At 28.2% G+C, this 18,707-nt stretch overlaps 1 protein-coding gene across 7 annotated transcripts in view; it reads left to right on the top strand.

The window, feature by feature from the left end:
* The window catches only part of LOC107456238 (ammonium transporter Rh type B), a 71,236-nt gene that overhangs the window by 46,251 nt on the left and 6,278 nt on the right, over positions 1-18,707 (top strand). For 5 of the 7 annotated variants that reach the window (XM_043052041.2, XM_071181219.1, XM_043052042.2 and 2 more), the window contains 7 exons: positions 4,711-4,936; positions 7,147-7,330; positions 8,912-9,062; positions 10,070-10,217; positions 10,754-10,917; positions 12,564-12,701; positions 17,445-17,575. In XM_043052041.2, the coding sequence (XP_042907975.1) occupies positions 4,711-4,936; positions 7,147-7,330; positions 8,912-9,062; positions 10,070-10,217; positions 10,754-10,917; positions 12,564-12,701; positions 17,445-17,575 (1,142 nt within the window). Of the gene's footprint in view, positions 1-1,985; positions 2,235-4,710; positions 4,937-7,146; positions 7,331-8,911; positions 9,063-10,069; positions 10,218-10,753; positions 10,918-12,563; positions 12,702-17,444; positions 17,576-18,707 lie in introns of those variants that run through there. The other 2 variants (XM_043052044.2, XM_043052043.2) reach the window with 2 other exon arrangements.

Here is an 18,707-nt window from a genome sequence, read left to right as displayed (position 1 = left end):
CTGGATATAATTATTTATTAATATATTTATTTATTACGATAATTATTCACGAATACTCATTAACGCAATTTTTCATTAATATAATTAATTGTTTAATGTAATTAATTCATTAATACTATTATTTTTTTCTTCAGTTTACTTCATTGTTCTGTTTTGCACCTCTGCAAACTACAAATGTATTCATTTTATTCATAAACGTTTGAAATAGTTTGTATGATACCAGATTAACAAAAGATATATTTTGATGCTTAAAATATATTATGAATGAAAAAAGTATGAAAGAAAGTATGGTCGAAAGTATGGTCACTGAGAAAAAAAGTATGGTCAAAACTACTGAAATATGGTAAAAATTTTATCGTGATTCTGGCTCTATGGAAACGCTAAAAAACTCGGCAATTTTTTGCCGAAGCGCTTTGGTGAATAATTTGGGGAAATTAACATAAGGTATGGTTTTATATTATGTGTATAAAATTTGACGAAACTTAATAAAATTTGGTAATTTTATCAAAATGCTTTTAGAGTATGGCATAAAAACTAGTTACTCGGTTAAATTTTATTTTCTGTTTTAATTTTTTATTAAATGAGTTGAAATTAGAATTTAAAGTTTGAAAACTAGACTTTATGTAAAAATTTTACCATATGAATGGTAAAATTGCTAATTGAATGGTTTTTAAATACCAGATATTTTAGTTTTTATTAAAAGACGTATGTTTTTTTTTTTTTTAATTTTTTTTTATCTGAATTGTCATCACTATACAGTGTGGAAATTTTACTAGAATTTTTTTTCCTTGTTGAAAAATATGTTTTATTCAATTAAGTTTTAAATAATTTTTACGAAAACTCTTCAATTGGAGTGTATTAAACTGTAATTATTCGGTTAAATTTAGTTTTCAGCTTTTTATATCTTACTAAACTTGAGAAATTTGAAAAACAGAATTTTTGGCAAACTGTTACCATATGAACGGAAAAATTACCAAATGAATAGTCAAATACCAGATATTTTGATTTTTATTACCAAAAGTATGCCACTTTTTTATTTATTATTTTAAAAAAAAGTATCATTGCTATACAGTATGGTAATTTTAGGAGAATTGTTTTCTCCTTGTAGAAAAGTTTGCTTCATTTGATTAATTTTTAAATATTTTAAGCGGAAACCTTTCAATTTGAGTACATTAAACTCGAATTAAATAATTTAAATGTAAAAACTGCGCATGCTGCATTATTGAAAAGAATTGTTTCGACAATAAAACCGACAAATAACTTACAACTAGTTACTAAGTTTTTTGAGGTTTCCTTTCTTCTGTATGAAAAATTATTAAAACCAAGGACTGTACAATTTTGGAGCCCAAAAATGCAGCTTTGTAGTTGCTTTTTAAGTATTATAAATAAACAAGGCTTTCCACTTTCAGAAAATTGTGACTTTTCTTTACATTTTGCATCATTTTTCTCATTCACATGAATTGAGCCGGCTTAACCTGATCATCATTAATAACTGTTAAAAAACTGAAGTATTGAAAACAGCGCTTCAGCCACCTGCTTTTTATAACAATTACTTCACCCTTGATTGAAATCTAGTTAATTCAATCCATCCTTGATCAAATTTATCTAATCTAATTATCTAGTAAAACCCATCTAATTTATCTAATCTAAATCTATGAGGTGTAAAAAGAATCCATCCTAACTTTTTTCACCCGTCATTACATTGAAAACTGCTGATGATATTTTAAGGACACTCCAGAAATGCATTCATAATAAAAAATAAGCAAGGAACTTAAATTTCATTTCTTTCAACTGGTATTTTTTTTAATTTATCATTTTTCTCTCGATGCCAATGATTTAAAATATTTATTGTTTACTTTTTAGTGGAGAATATGTTTACATGTCTTTCGGTAGGATTTTATGAGAATTATCGGAAGACATGTTTTGAAGTTTCGATTTCGAGATTTTTTGGTATCTTATCCGCGATAAGAGATATAACAAGATATTTCGGAAATACATATTTTAAGTTGCAAATTGCAATCTGAAAGAGACGAAAAGCGATGATTTTGAGGAGGAGAAAAAGAATTTAGAGCGATGCTGCTAAATGGAGTGGGGTCAATACGGAGGCACAAGGCGATGAGTTTGTAAAGGAAGGGGTAGTGAAGTTTTTGTAGCCGCAGCGAGTGTGTGTGAACCACGGCGAGTTTGTGAAGGCTGACAAGTTGGCTTCCAGTATGTATAGATAAACCTATAAGGTGAATTATTCATTCTGAAATATTATGAGCCTATTAACATTTTACAATTGGTAGAATTCAGCAAAAATTAGCTTTTTGATTTTTCTGCTTCATTTTCTTGATAAATTTATATTTTCTTGCACATATTTCAAAGAAATTTTTTTTACAAGCATATATGAAATATTTAAAAACGTAGGACAGTTTAAGGAAATTTCTATTGACAAATTTTATAAAATTGTGTGAAGTATGCTAATTTTATCAAATAAGATAAACTTACTGAACAAAATTATTTTTTAGCATAACTCTTGATCATTATTATTATTATGTGAGGATTCGATAGATGTTCTATAGATATTTTTTTTAAAAATCAATTAAAAATTCTTTTGTCTAATATAATTTTCTATAATAATAATTATTATTTTTCGCTTCATATTCACGCATATGTTAAAAAAGATATTTTATAACACAATCAGAATGCCTGTTCTAGAATTTTTAAACAATGTTTGCACAGTAAAAGAGTTAAATATTTCAAGTTGCTGGATTTTAATAATATTTGTTAAGCCTAATATTGTTCTGAGATTCCTTAGAACAAATTTTATGTTTGAATACAAAAGAAAGAATCATGTAAATAATAAAAAATATATTCAAGACTATGTAATGAACAAAAAATATATTCTATGTAAATAAAAATATATGTTCTGGTCAAGAATCAAATTAATGCTTCAACCCAGGTAACAGGTCCAAAACAAAGAATATACATTGTCCAGATGGTATAATAAAACTCTTAAATACTCATATAATGGAGAAATGTTAATAAAACAATGTTAGAAAAATTCACGACCGCTTATTTTTGCCTTATATTAGAAAATTAATTAAAATCCAAATTAATGGAAATCTAATAATATATTTTTGAATGTCTGTTTTAACACAACCAGAAGAGTTTTTGTAAATTTCGAGTTATATGTAAAGAGACAACATAATTTTTATAGCCTAACCATAGGCACTATTACATTTGCCCTGAAATTAAGTAACAAAAGGAAACATTTTCTAGGTTTCTATTGATTTAAGGTTGAAGTAAGTAAGTGAACACGTTTTTCGGATATTGTATATTGAAAAAGAAAGCAGCTGTCTTTTTGCAATGACAATGAAATCAATAAACGATAAAGACATCGTTAAGACTAGTTATCCTCGTTTTCTGCGTTAAAAAATGGAGTAAATGAATCAATAAATCCATGAAAAAAATTTATTTCATTGTTTTATTTCTCGCATGATTTCATTAAATTCCCTATCATTATAAATAAATAATGTGTTTTTTAAATCTCCAAATGAAATAAATAAATGAAAACTGTTTTTACATTCAAATATTATGTAGGAATAATATTTTTTTTCGTCCGAAATAAGCTACTGATATTTTTAAATAATTTTTCTGAAAAATATGAGCAGATTTAAAAGATAGTTATGACTGCCAAATTATTAAATATCCTCAGTGGTTGACAAATCGTGGGTTAGAATCCTTCTGGTATTGGGCTGATCGCGAAAGGTTTTAATGGTTTTCTTCTTGTAATGCTGGTTCTTCTTCTTCTTCAGCACGACAGCCCCTAACAGGCCTTGGCTGCCTCAACCACGGCTGCCTCAACCACGCGTAGCCTCCAACGCCTCCTATCCATGGCGACTTTTTTCCTGTTGTTAATCTTTATTACTTCGAGATCTTTAGTAGTGTCATCCAGCCATCTAGTTGGAGGTCTTCCTCTGGTCCGAGATCCAGAAGGATTTTTAAAGGTGGCGATTCGTACTGCATTGTTTTCTGGATCTCTCCAGATATGGCCAAGCCATCTTAATCTATTGCTTCGGATGACCGGCATTATCTGTAGCTGTCCATATAGTCTACATAATTCAAAGTTGTATCTGATTCGCCAACAGCCTCTTTCCTGTACTGGACCAAAAATATTTCTAAGGATTTGTAATGCTGGTTAGTTCCATCAAAAGTCCTCCATTAAGGCTAGTTAGTCCCAATGCTTGATCCAGGAGTTCTCTTATCTTCTGGGTAGGTTTCAAAATTACAAAGCTATGGAGTTGCATATTGATAGTCATAATAAGCTTAGAAATGAACTGCTGTTCAACGCCAGGTATGAAATAAAATAAAATTTAAACATTATCATGTAGAAAGAGCGAATCCTGTCAGTTTATATATTTAAAAGTATGAAAAAATGTGAGGTACTATAGTTCAATGTGAACGAAAATTTTTAACAACAAATTGAAAAAAGATTGGTGGCATGTTTTTTAAATAAATTACGAAGATTAGTATGGCTCGACCTTGGTTATAGTATGGTTCATTATGGTAGAATACTTTTCAGTAATTTGAACTTCATTATGGTTCATTTTTATGACACAAATTCAAATCGAATGCATCTTGATAACTAAGTTTTAAAAATGCATTTAATTTATGAAGCAGTCAATATAGTAAAAATGTATTAATGATGTTGCATCCTTCTTTTAGGGTCTTGGAAAAACCAACTCAACTGCCGGAGTTAAATCACGTTCTTATCTAAACATGGCACTGAAAAAGAAATTCGCAATAACAGTATTGTTCCTGCAAATTTTATTTATAATACTTTTTGCTTTTTTCGTGGAATATGGACAACAAGTAGATGCCAATCAAGATAAATATCCAAAAGAAGAAAGAGTAGATCCAGATGCAAATGATTTTCACGCTATATATCCAAGTATGTCAATATAAAGAATTTTTCATTCTCAATGCACATCTCGTATCCCAAAAACGACCGTTGGTTTAAAAAATCAATTAAAGATAAACAGAAAGAGATAGAATGTGTACAATTTGTTGTGAGAAAATCAGGTATTTTATTATCCTTAAATTTCAAAACTTAGTTACAAAGATTATCAATAGTTGGCGTTGTGCGTTGAAGTATCAATAACGTTTTCTACTTCAGATCATTCCAACCCAAATACTTGTACTGACTAGGACGCCTAGTAATTTTGACCTCAGACTGCAGTTCATTGTTACTTCAAACAATGGTTGTTCTGAAAACATTGTTTTACAGTTTCCCTTTTAGCAACACCATCTGTTGACGAACTTTGAAACTAATTTTAAAATTTGGTAAGATCGTTGTGGGCTGTATGAACTATAAAATAACGTTTTCGACTTCAAATCATTCCAGCTTAAATACTTGTATGGACAAGGACGTCTAGTAATTTTGACCTCAGATTGCAGTACATTGTTAATTCAAAGGATGGTTGTTCTGAAAACAATTTTTTACAGTTTTTCCATTTAGCAACACCATCTGTTGACGAATTTCGAAACTAATATTAAAATTTGGTAGCAGTATAACTAGTTTCTTAAGCAAATCGAAACAGACTGTAATATAACAGATCGTTCAATACAGCTAAGAACTTATAGTTTGGTGAAGTTATTCTAACCGTGGAGGTTTGATCCATATGATAGATGATATTCGGTTTATGTCTTTTTAAAAGAAAAAAAAATTTTTTTTTTTCAGGTCAGAGATTCTATGTTTCAATTTATGAATTTAGTTTCAAATTATAAAATGAATTGTAAAAGCAACTCATGTCTTAATTTAAATCTGTTAGTTGGGAAACAACAAAACCGTACTCCTTCAATTTTCTTTCCTTATTTTTTTCAAATCGTTGGTTATTTTTGGGACACTGGTCATGGACTAAATAATTTCATAATCTCCTGAAATTCATAATTCATTCATTTCACAAAATAGTAATTTCTTTATTTATATTGATGTATACTTATTTCTTGTTATTTGTTCTCCTAATTTTTCATATTTAATTTGTTTTGGTCATTAATATTTAAAACAGGTTGGTTAATGGATAAATGATTTTTTTACTTATATGAAAAGCATGTCGTTGATATGTGAGGCAACTTATATTTTTAATAGCGAAATATGGAACCATTGAACTGTTTCTCTATCTGTAAGGTTGAGTGTCTCAACATTAAAATGCAACTTATATTTGTTGCATTCAAATTTGGGCTAATTATTTTAAAGTGTTTTAGAGTATCAAGATGTATATTCAGCTAATATTTGAAATAATAAAATCTTGCATCATCATTGGAATAATTTGTTTTCTTAAATATGTTTATGCAATTAAAACCTACAATCTTGAAACCTGAAATCATTGTTTTTGTACTTTGATGTTTCAATATGAAAAGCAATTAACACCTGCAATTGTAAAATATGGAATTATTATTTGTTGAAAAAATAGTTTTTTGTGTTTTAGTGTTTCACGTGTAAATTCAAACTGAGTTTGGGATAATCATTTCTTAATTGTTAATATTAGCAATAGTTAACTATGGGATCATCATTAGTTTGTTGCTTAACTAGTAAATGAAACTAATATTTGCAATAGTAAAATCTGAGATCATTAATCGTAAACATGTAAATGAAACTAACATTTGCACTAGTGAAATCTGAGATCATCAATCGTAAACATGTAAATGAAACTAATATTTGCACTAGTGATATCTGAGATCATCAATCGTAAACATGTAAATGAAACTAATATTTACACTAGTGATATCTGAGATCATCAATCGTAAATATGTAAATGAAACTAATATTTGCACTAGTGATATCTGAGATCATCAATCGTAAACATGTAAATGAAACTAATATTTACACTAGTGATATCTGAGATCATCAATCGTAAACATGTAAGTGAAACTAACATTTGCACTAGTGATATCTGCGATCATCAATCGTAAACATGTAAATGAAACTAGTGTTTGCACTAGTGATATCTGAGATCATCAATCGTAAACATGTAAATGAAACTAATGTTTACACTAGTGATATCTGAGATCATCAATCGTAAACATGTAAATGAAACTAATATTTGCAAAAATGAAATTTGGGTTCGCCATTTGTTTAAAAAATATTCTTTTATTTTTTAGTGTTTCAACATGTTAATGTAGTAATATTTGTTGGTGTGGGCTTTTTATATACATTTCTGAAAAAGTACAGTTTTATGGGAGTTGGAATGAATATGTTGTTAGCTGCTCTATCTATACAATGGTCTATCTTCACGCACAATTGTTGGTCAGCAACTGAAGGAAAAATTCACATTGACATTAGGAGGTAGTAAAATCCATTTGTTTTTTCAAATAATTTCGAAGTTTTTTTACAATTTTATTCTTGCATTTTTTATCGCATTATTTCATTTTTTATTGATCGTTGATCAATCATTTAAACTATAGTTCGCTGCTACTCATATTTTGAAACACTATTTCTTTAAAAAGGTTTTACGTTTTTTAGCAATTAAGTATTGAACACTCGCTTACGTTCTGTTTACTCACTATTTTTTTAAGTTATTTGGATTAAAAAACATCTTAAGATTAAATTTTTCTTTATTACTACACCTTTTAGGGATAAGCAACTTAAAGATTTAAAACTATTTATTTGGAGACAATTTATTATTAATTTATGAACTTAAAAATCCATAAATTAATAATAATGCATCTAACATTATTTAATATTATGTATTGTTATGACAGTGTTAAATATTTAAATCAGTTTTTGATAAACCTATTTTTGTTACGTTAAGTTTAAAGCGTACTTATTTAAATCATATTTTATTATTAAAACATAACATGAGACACATCAGAATAGGAGTCGATTTAAGTAACAGCACAAGTAAACAAACTGTTCAACCTAAAATGTGCAGTATACTCTCATTGAGATTTGAAGACAATACAAGTAATAAACTACGTATAAAAAATGAGATTAGCATTATAAAAACTTATTTATTGCAGTCAATGACACTGTTATGATAAAATAAATTTAGAATAAAATTATTTTCTTGACGTTATGTCGAAAATCAGAATGCAGAACGTTCCATTTAAATTTTGAAAAAAGTATTCAAATTATTAGTTTAAAATTAATATTCGAAAAAAGAAAAAATTATCGAAGCATCAATTATTAGAATCATCAATTATCAACCATCAAAAAATTATCAAAACGAAATTTAAGGAGTCACTATAGATAAAGGCAGGAATCAAAACATCAAGGCCTATTTGATTGCCGAAGAAAACAGAATATAGTTGAAGCGCAATTATTATAAACAATTCTAAATTTTATCAAACAGTTAACCTAGTTTTTCTTAACCGGGTCGTCGTTTCATAGGTGTTGTTGTGATGTAATCGATTATGTTCTTCATTTGTGATTCCTTATTTTGATAACTTTCATCACTTTATTTGATAACTTTCATCAATTTGAGACCCTAGTGTGTAGACATTTTTATTTAATTTTTGACTAAGATTCTAAAGATAATATACATATTAAGGGTCAGTTATCATGGATCACTCTCCATAAAAAAATAAGAATAATAGGGTTAAACATATTTAACAACTCATGTAAATAAATTGTTAAATCCAGAAAAGGAAAGAAAAAAAATCATTCTTAGTGAAATCAGTAAATGCTTAAATACCCATAAAATATGTGATAACTTTAAACTGATGATAAACTAATTTCGTCTAATGCTTTATTTTTCGCAATGTGACATTTTATATTTTTTCAGAGTCTTATAATTTTTATATTTTCATAGAAGCAGCTAAATAAAAATCTTTACCTCTAAATCATTTATAACTAACTAAAATATTAACTTATTTACATTTACTAAGAGTTATAATTATTAACAATCTATTGTATGTTTATTAATAGCATCATATGGGCTGAATTTGCTGCTGCAAGTGCAGTTATATCACTTGGAGGAATATTTGGAAAAGCGAATCCCTTGCAGATGGTAGCTTTTACAATGATCGAAACATTTTTATACACTACAAATGAATATTTTGTTGTCCACCATATGAAGGTAAGAATTGCAGTAGTATCTATTCAATAATATTAAAACGAAATTATAATAAAGTTTATTTTCTATTAAGTTGTAAGCAAACAGGTATTGATTTAACTCCATTTCTGCTGAACGGTGCAAATTAATATTTTTAACTGCTTCATAATGTGTGTCATATTCTTATAAAAGGTAAAAATAGTGTCATTACTCTTTGTTATTTTTATATTTAAGTTTGAATTAAAGTATGGAAAAAGTGTTTGTACCTAAGAGTTTCAGTTCAACATTCATAAAAAGTGATGAAAATTGTGCAAAAACGTAATTAGTACATGTAGCGAATTTAAATTGTTCAAAAACTTTTGTTATTTATTGTGTTGATATTATATTTTATGTATATATTTACAAATTTACTAGCTTTTTTTGTTCCTGTATAAGAAAATTACGAAGTAGTAAAAAAAAAACTACTTTGAGAGATTACATTCTTCGAGTTTAGATGACTGTTATTATGTTCGTAATGCGAATTTTTCATGCACCGAATATTTTTCTAAAAAAAGAAGCACTTCCCTCTTGAAAATAGAAACAAATTGATTTCGTTATTTATATTATTATTATGTGTTATATATTGTTATGTGTTTCATTTCAAATCTGTCTCAAAGCATGAGCGTCGCATGGGTCTAATGTTGAGGGAGACGAAAAGAAAATACCCAGTCATAATAACTCTCTAAATTACACATATTAGAAAATAAAATCTTATGGCTGCTAAATACTTGCGAAATGATAGATTATTTTTTACTTTGATGAATTTAATTCGATGATGATTCATTAAGTGTTTTTTATTTGTCTGAAATATTGCGGGGGGACATTTAGAGATTTCTAATTTTTGAGGGGGGCATATACCCACTGTCACCACCGCTAACGACGCCCATGTGTTGAAGCGTAATTTTATACTTTGAATCATGTATAAAATCAAGAATTACCGTTATGTTCTTAAAAATTAATTTTACTTTCATTCTTTTGAATTAATGGATTAGGTAACTGATCTAGGAGGTGCAGTCTCATTACATTTATTCGCTTCATTATTTGGCCTTGCAACAGCTTACACAATGGATAAAAAAACGAATGTACAAAATAATATAAATGAAGCATCAAGCTACAGCTCAGACATATCATGCATGCTTGGTACGTAAAAACAAATCCTTGGTAAAAACTTCTTTAAATATCGTTTGCTAACTCTGCCTTCATGTTTGCTGTAAGAAATATGTTGAAAATATCTTTTAAAAATTTGACAACTCCCAAACCATGCATCTGGTATAATTTGTAATTCAAAATGTTTTACAATTACGACTAAATTACATTCTGGTCATTGCAACTAAATGAATTAAAGTGAGAAATTGAAAAAAAATTTTTTTTTTTTGAGCAAACGATATTATTGTTTTGACGAATTAACACTATCGTTTGCTAGTTCGTGATTTTAAGCATTCCAGTCAAACAAAATTCTTGCACCGAACGTTTGGGCAAGAAATTATTCCATAATAATAATTGATAGAATGTGAAAGCTAACATGAAGACATATTTCTTACTAAAAATTATCAATGCAGAATTTTAATAATCCTTAATATTATTTGACAGCAACTTTAATGGTATTTAACTATTCATCGCTAAATGTTTGAATTAGTGAATTAGAATGACTTATATTCTATGATTTTTTCTTCAAGGGACGGTTTTACTTTGGTGTTTTTGGCCAAGTTTCAACGCGGCATTATCAGTGGGGGATGCTCAACACAGAGCTGTTATGAACACCTTCTTAGCTTTTACAGCCAGCTGTTTGGCCGCTTTTGCAATGACATCCTTAATGGACAAAAAAGCTAAGTTTACCATGGTAAGTTACTTTAATCCAGAATTGTTATCACAATTATATTTTTAATGAAACTTTTATTTTAGACAAAATTAGGTAATTCAGAGGCTCTTAAATATCATCAGAGAGGCAGTTGTTGAAGACTTCTATCATAAAGAACCAAAATTTATAAAAGTATTGGAAAGATTGTTACAAATAAAATTTTTGAGAAAAAAAATTTGCCAATTCATGAGAAATAAGAGTTCGCTTAAATTACCGAAAATTCACTGAAAATAAGGATAGCTTTACAAATGATAAAAAAGATGTTACCGAACATTAAGAAGCCATTAAAGAAATTTGAAAAAAAGGCATTTTTCTAAGTTTTTAAAAGCTTTCCTTAATTTTGAAGTCGCAACTAAAATTCGAAAAAAATTACTGCAAATTCCTGTTAGTTGCTAGCTTTGACAATATCCGAATATTAAACGAAGCACATATTTTCTGTTTGTACCCTAACTGTACGTCAACTTTTGAGAAATATTATCAACAAAAAATGTTAAGAAGTATTCTTCCTTTCTTGTAGAAAAAAAAATCATCAGACAACTAAGTTTGAATTTAGTAGTGCTGTAATGATAGTCAAACAAAAATTTATAAAGAAAAAAAAGAAGAAGAAGTCAAATACTATAAAAACATGAGAGTCAACTGGAATAATTTATCAGGAGTTTCATGTAAATTACAGAGTATTGAAAACAAAAAGTTTCTCTAAAAATACAGAAGAAAAAGAATTAGAGAAGATTCAATAATTTAACAGAAATAAAGTAAGTATTCCCGCTGTTTTTACATAAGACATTGAACCGTTTCCGGCTCTGAAACTCACTTAGCTCATTGTATTTTTTATTCTTATTTATAACCGGCGTTGAAAAGTGATCCAATTCTGAGTTAACGACTATCAATTTTCAACTCAGTAGCCTTGCAATTTTGAACCCAACCCAGTAGACAAGGGAATTCCTGGATTAAGCAGTGGGGCAAACTAACCTTCGCGAATGATTCTATGGAACTTATCCGCATTTGCGTTACATGGAGAGGAAAACCAAGAAAACATCTTTCGGTTAACCTGGCGACAAGGGATTCTGGTCGATAATCCGTATACTACTGAGGATATTCGTCAGTACTGAGATTGGTGTAAGCCGGGAGCAGAATTCCTATCAACTGGTAACTCCTGGAATTCAAGCCTGGGTCACCTCAATGGGAGACGAGCGTTCTATCTCCTGAGCCACCACGACTTTGTGCATTATAAGAGAGAGAAATCCTAACATAGAATAACAGAAAGTGCTAATCGATCAGGCATCATGCAGCTTTAACCATAGTAAATCGGAGACCGGCTACAGCCGTGAAAGCGAGGACTCTACCCACAACAACAAATGGGTGTTTATTTACCTATGGAATAAATAACATCACATTGGAATATCTGAAAGAAAATTTCTTCTAAGAAATGCGCAGGGACAAAACCAATATTTTCTGTAACACTGCAAGAGAAAAACTAGGTTATATGCATTCAAACAAGCACTTACAGAGTTTAAACAATGATTCATGTTGTTTTTTTTTCGTATCTTTTTCACAAAGTTATTTACACTGAAATCGATTAGTATCAGTTTTGAATGAAACAAATTTAACAAAAAATTTTTGTTTTATAGAGCCATATACAAAATGCAACTCTTGCAGGAGGCGTTGCTGTTGGAGCGACATGTGAACTGATGATACAACCATTTGGAGCTCTACTTATTGGATTGTTGGGTGGAAGCTTATGCGTTATAGGATTCCATTATATGGGGGTAAATAAATTAACTTATTGCAATTTTATATCAATGTTACTTAAATTGACAATCAAAATAACATAATACAATACATTGTTAGAATTTTCATTCTAAAATTATGGTAAAATAACCGGTAGCAGTCTGTTCATCCAATTAACCGTAAAGTTTATGGTAAAGAGCATATTTTACCTTCGCCGTTTTCAGACCTTTTACAATTAGTATGGTTAAAAAACCATGATTACTGATCTGTACGGTTTCTTAACAATTCACAACTAGCGTGGTTTCGAACCCCTAACAAAATTTACCTGGACATAGGAGATAGTTTAGCAGCCTTATGGTGCTGTCATCTATTCGTAAATGAGAGTATTCTTACAGTCTAGGTTTACAAATTGGGGAGTGCGGGACACTGGAAACTCATCGTGTGTTGAAGAAGGGAACGGAGGAAATCTTATGGTATGGTGGGGATTTCAAATCTGGAATAAGTTTTACTCTTAAAACTACAGATTTTTTTCAAAATGGCATTTTTAGTCCTTTTTTTTGCTTAAATAAGTTTTAAAATATTATAGATAACAGGGGGTCACGCAAATGCCGTTAGGGGAGTTTAGGCATTTCATCAGAATTTATACTACTTAGGAAGCCATGGTACAAGGTTAGGGGTGCTTACCTATTATGACCAGTTCAGAAGCACACGAAGAAACAGCTCATAATAGGGGAAGCTCCCCTAGTGGTGTAGGACGATTAATCCTAATGATGTGCCCTAACACCTTCAGAAGTTTGTCGCAACATTTACAGTGCCCCTGTTACATATAACGTTCTTAAACTTGTTCATTTTGACAAAAAATAGACTGAAAATGTTATTTAAAAAGAACAGATTGCAGATTTGAAATCAGGGATACAAAAGTATCTAGAGGCGTTAAAAGAATTTCATAAAATAAAACTTCATTTAAAAAAAAAATTCATATTAAGATCTGCAAAAAGAAATTGTTCCTTACTGTAATCAATGCCTTTATATTTTCAACATTTTTACTCTTTTTGATGCATCAAACGTGATTTTTGTGTTCTACTTGCAATGGATTGATACAGAATTCAAAAATCTCGATCAAAGTCAGACTTTAAATCAGAGTCGAAGAGATGATTACAAACTAACAAGACTTCGTTAAAATAGATCGAAAGACAACTTTATGAAAATGTCGGACTTCTCATATTTTGTCTATTTGTCGTAAGTTTTTTGAAACACACGTCACTTTACAAATGTTGCCGTTGTTTTAAAATGTATTTTCATGTAGTATTTCTTCAGTATTTTCCTTTCAGCCTGATAATTTTCAGGCTTATTACCATCACCAGATATAACTGTAAGCTAATTGAAAAATGTGAAAAAGAATTGTTAACTTAAGCTGAATTTTATCAGACTTCTTGCAATGACTGGAGCTTCCTGTTATACCAGAGCTTTGAAAAGAGAAATTTTATGCATTGAATCATGCAGACTAATTTTAATCAGCCAAAAAGCTTTTGCATTGGCTCATTTCAAACAGACTGAAATTGATCAGGTTAATAAGATTCCTTTTAGATTCATATAAATCAGAAGCTTATTGGAATAAGTCTAAAAACTGCAAGGCTGGTTAGAAAAATTGGAGTTTTTTTTCTCCAATCAGTAAGGCATTTTTCAAAAACAAAAAGCAGTTTACAATGAGCAGAATTTCCCAGTTAGTCTAGTTGACTCATAAATTCCGTAGGCAATCAATTGTTGTTGATTAACTGGGTTAACCTCAGGACGTTAAGGGTTAAAATGCAGAAGTTCAAAATGATTAATTCTCACCAGACATTATGAATGACATTAATTCGCACCAGAGCGGTTGCCAATAATGGGAAATTATACGGAATTAAATATTAAATAAAATCTTACGCCACTGACGATCTATTCTAAAATTATAGATTTGAATTTAGAAATATGATTTGATCTACAGAGTTTGAATGGGAAGAATTTAAATGTCTGGAAACGTGCCAAGAATTCCTTGCACTTATAAATAAATAACAATGACCCATACTTGTTTTGTACAAATGCCAACCTAATTATGCGTGTTCGTCTGGAGAAAAGAATGATAAAAATTACTTCTGATTTATGGAACTGGTGAAAAATGATGCCGAAATTATCTTTTCTTATCATTAGGCGAAAGATGCAATCAGAAATCTTTCGTCAAAAACAAAAAAGTTTTCTTATAAAAATTGGCCTTCAATGAAACCAAGAAATTTCTGATGACAGGAGAAGAGATAGACTTTTTCATGGGAACTCTATTCAAATGCCTATAAAATTTTATTACGAAATATAAAAATTAATAACAAAAGTAATCATATTTTATTTATAACTAGGAATGTAACGCTCCTCGCCAACTTCTGGAATAGTTTTAATAATTCTTTTCAGATCGCTTTGCAGCCTAAATACGTTCTGTCATTAAAGTTTTAACTTCGGTTTGTTTAAATCAAAGAATAAAACTTAAGATAAAATTTTAAACCTAATGAAGGAAAATTCTTACTCAAAAACGCATACTTAATTACTTCAAAACTAAGTTTATTTATATAGTACACAAAATAATAATTAAATTATTATTTATCGTCTAATACGACACATATGTCGAAATAGAAGTTGAGAATATTTTAATCAGCGAAATAATTTTATTGAGTATTTCAGAGCGATTAAATTTCCACTTGTTTTTAGTGTCTTTGAAGAATAAAAACATAGAGATGTGTGCTAGATTAAAAATAAGTTAACAAATAAATAGGAAAGGAAAGAGTTTTTGCAAAAAAATTTTTAGAAAGTAACACACGTCAATAAGTGTGCCAAGCTGGTTTTTTATTTTATTTTTACCAGAACGCATTTTGGAAGTTTTTTCGTAACATAAATTTAAGAGATTTTCACATTCTTTCTAATAAAATTCATCTTAATTATCATAAGGACAGATATTAATTTTAAATATTCCAATAAAAATTCAAACACTTGCTAGAGCTTCAAAATTACATTTCAAATTGCAACAATCAAATTAATTTCATCAAAACATTTTACAGCATTTAAAATGAAAAATGCGACTAAATAAATCAAACAAACATGACACATGCTGGTTCCCATCTATAAAAAATACAAAAAGTATATAATGTCTTAAAGAATTTTTAAAAGTAATTTATCTGTTTTACAACCGTTTTATTGGTATTGTTTATCATTATGTTAGGGGATACTTTTTAATAAGTCTTTTCGGAAATTTAAATCTACTTACTCATTCTATGCTCCAGAGTTAATTTAAATTCTTCTAAAGTTGAATATTATTTCCCATTTTAAGCTGTTGTTTTAATTGATCTTTATACATTTTAGAGTTCATACTTTCTTGAATCAATTCTAAATAAGTTTTTTCACTTGCAGAAATACCACCCAAACTCTTAACAACTCAAACTCTAACTGTTTTTAAACAACGGCTCGAATCAACGTCTTTTTCTCTTCATAAAATAGCCAGTCACCTACAATTTGCCCAAAAGGCATTTTTTTCATATTCATTGATTTTTCTATTTAATCAAGTTTTAAACGCAAATTTAGGTTACTTTTATCCTTCCAGAAATAATTAAATTTCATATAATTTTGTTCTACGCTGCACTTTCAAAACTAATGAGCAGACGATAAAAAAATTTTTTTTTTTTCTTGAAAATAAATTAAAACGATATTTTTAAAGAAAGAACATATGTGCTGAAAATTAGTAATATTTTGGAAATGTCAATGAAAATAATAGTGTCCTCATTTTTTGGGCCAAAATGTATGAACAAATATTTTAAAAATAATTAAATTAAATAATGAAGTATGAAAATAATTTTCTTCTCAAACATGTTATACCAGGCGATCGCTTAAATGAAAATGTACAAACGTTACATTTTCATGAATATTCTTATCACTTAGAATCTGCATTTGCTGCCTACTCTTTTAATAAGATTTTGAACAATATAATTCCAAACTACTTCATTGTGGCGGAACATTATATTTCGTATTATAAACAATACTTAAGGATTAAATATATGCCACGAATATAATTAACCGAAAAAGTAATTTTAAACGGAATTCCCAGATTAAGTATAAAATAAAAATAGCTCCTTCTTTTTCTTCAAATTGCTGATAAAATTTTTTGTTAATGAAATAAACAAGAATATTTATTCAGTATTCTTAAAATGACTGTCTTAATGAAAAATGTTACGCGTAAATTTAAATTTATAAAAATTAATAATCAATTAAAAATTTCGAGTAAATTTACGCGTTTTTTAATATAAGTAAGAGCTGTAGTAAGTATTAGTAATTAATCTAATACCGTATATTGCAACAATATTTTTGAGAAACACGATCTATATAATTTTATTTGTTCTTTCCGATTTCATGAAACTTTTTTTTTCCTTTAATGAAGTCTTAAGAACACACACAAAAAAAAGAATAATGTTTGCTTGTATGTGAAAAAATTAACGAGTTTTATTACAAATAGAAATACAATTCATAAGAAGTTAATGAAACATAAGTAAAAGGCCGACATCATATCAATCCATACAAGTATATCTTCAATATAGTCCTAAGAACACAAAATAATAGATAATGTTTGTTCGTATGTGAAAAAACAAACGAGTTTTATTACACTTAAAAATACAATTAATAGAAAGTTTACGAAAAATGTAAGGCGCCGACGTCATATCAATCTATATGCATATGTTTATATGTTTTTACGTATATGTTTTCTTTTACAGCCTTTTCTAAAACGAATAAATATAATGGACGCTTGTGCAATTAACAGTTTACATACATTACCTGGATTTTTGGCTGGACTTACGGGTATTTTTGCTGCATTAATAGGAACAGTTGATAATTATGGTCACAGGTAAGTTTTTTTAATAGTGTTTGTATTGAACTTCCTGTTTTTTTTTAAAATTTCTGTAACCGATAAAGGATACTTGCAATAAGTGCACTCTATAGAAAACTATAGTTAATGCATGGAATGTCTGATCCCTTATTGTTAAACATAAATACTGAATCAATTTCATACCTTCTCTAGGCATTCTATAAAATGATGGACATTCTATACGATGTCAAAAGTTAAATTGGTGATTTAAAGAAAGGATAAGGGGATATAACGTGCATTTTATTGAATATAAGCTAACTAGAAAAAGTATTAAGAATCTTTGTTAAGGATTTAATTTAGGCATTTTAAAGAATATATACTTCTCAGATAATATATATGTATAATGGCTGGAGAAAATTCATTTTATATTTTTCTGATTTGTTTTTTGGCATTTTGTAGAATGGCTACTTAAAATTTGAAATATGTAACGTAATATAAAGTTCCCAAATTTTATTTCTTACTGGTAAAAACAATAAAAAATAGATTATAAAACAGAATTAAAATTATCATAAAATCATGATTGGATATAAAATTTTTAAATTTAAAAACCTTTTTGATTGCGGAAGAAAAGTGAATGAAGTTAAAGAATATTATTAAAAACATAGGTACTGTATAATAAATAAATATAAAATAAATAAATAAATAAAATATAATAAATAAATAAAAAATAATAAATTAAAAAAAAATAAATAAATAAAAAATAAATATATACAAATTAAATAAATAAAAAAAATAATAAATAAATAAATGAAGATCATTTTGTTAATTAAAATATAGTTGTTATAATTTTATGTAAGAACATTTTGTAATATGTTAAGTCGTGACAAAATGAAAAATATTTCCTGTATTTGAAAAAATAATATATATATATATATATATATATATATATTAATATTACATAACACATCTAAAATAAAAATAGTTTTATTAATTTTTATAGATTTAAATAATTTAATTATAATTTGATTTAAATTATATCCTCTTTTTTCAATAAATATTTATTAATGATGCTAACTTTATCTGCTTTTCGCCGCTTTAAAAATATTTAATAATGGTGCAACCTTCCTCGCTTTTTAGTTCCCTTCAAAACACTTATTTTTGGTGCAACCTT

This window comes from Parasteatoda tepidariorum, chromosome 5, assembly GCF_043381705.1.
Source record: "Parasteatoda tepidariorum isolate YZ-2023 chromosome 5, CAS_Ptep_4.0, whole genome shotgun sequence".
In the NCBI taxonomy this organism is placed as follows: Eukaryota; Metazoa; Arthropoda; class Arachnida; order Araneae; family Theridiidae; genus Parasteatoda; species Parasteatoda tepidariorum.
The sequence above is the reverse complement of the archived record's forward strand: the minus strand, read 5'-3'. Positions and strand labels throughout refer to the sequence as shown.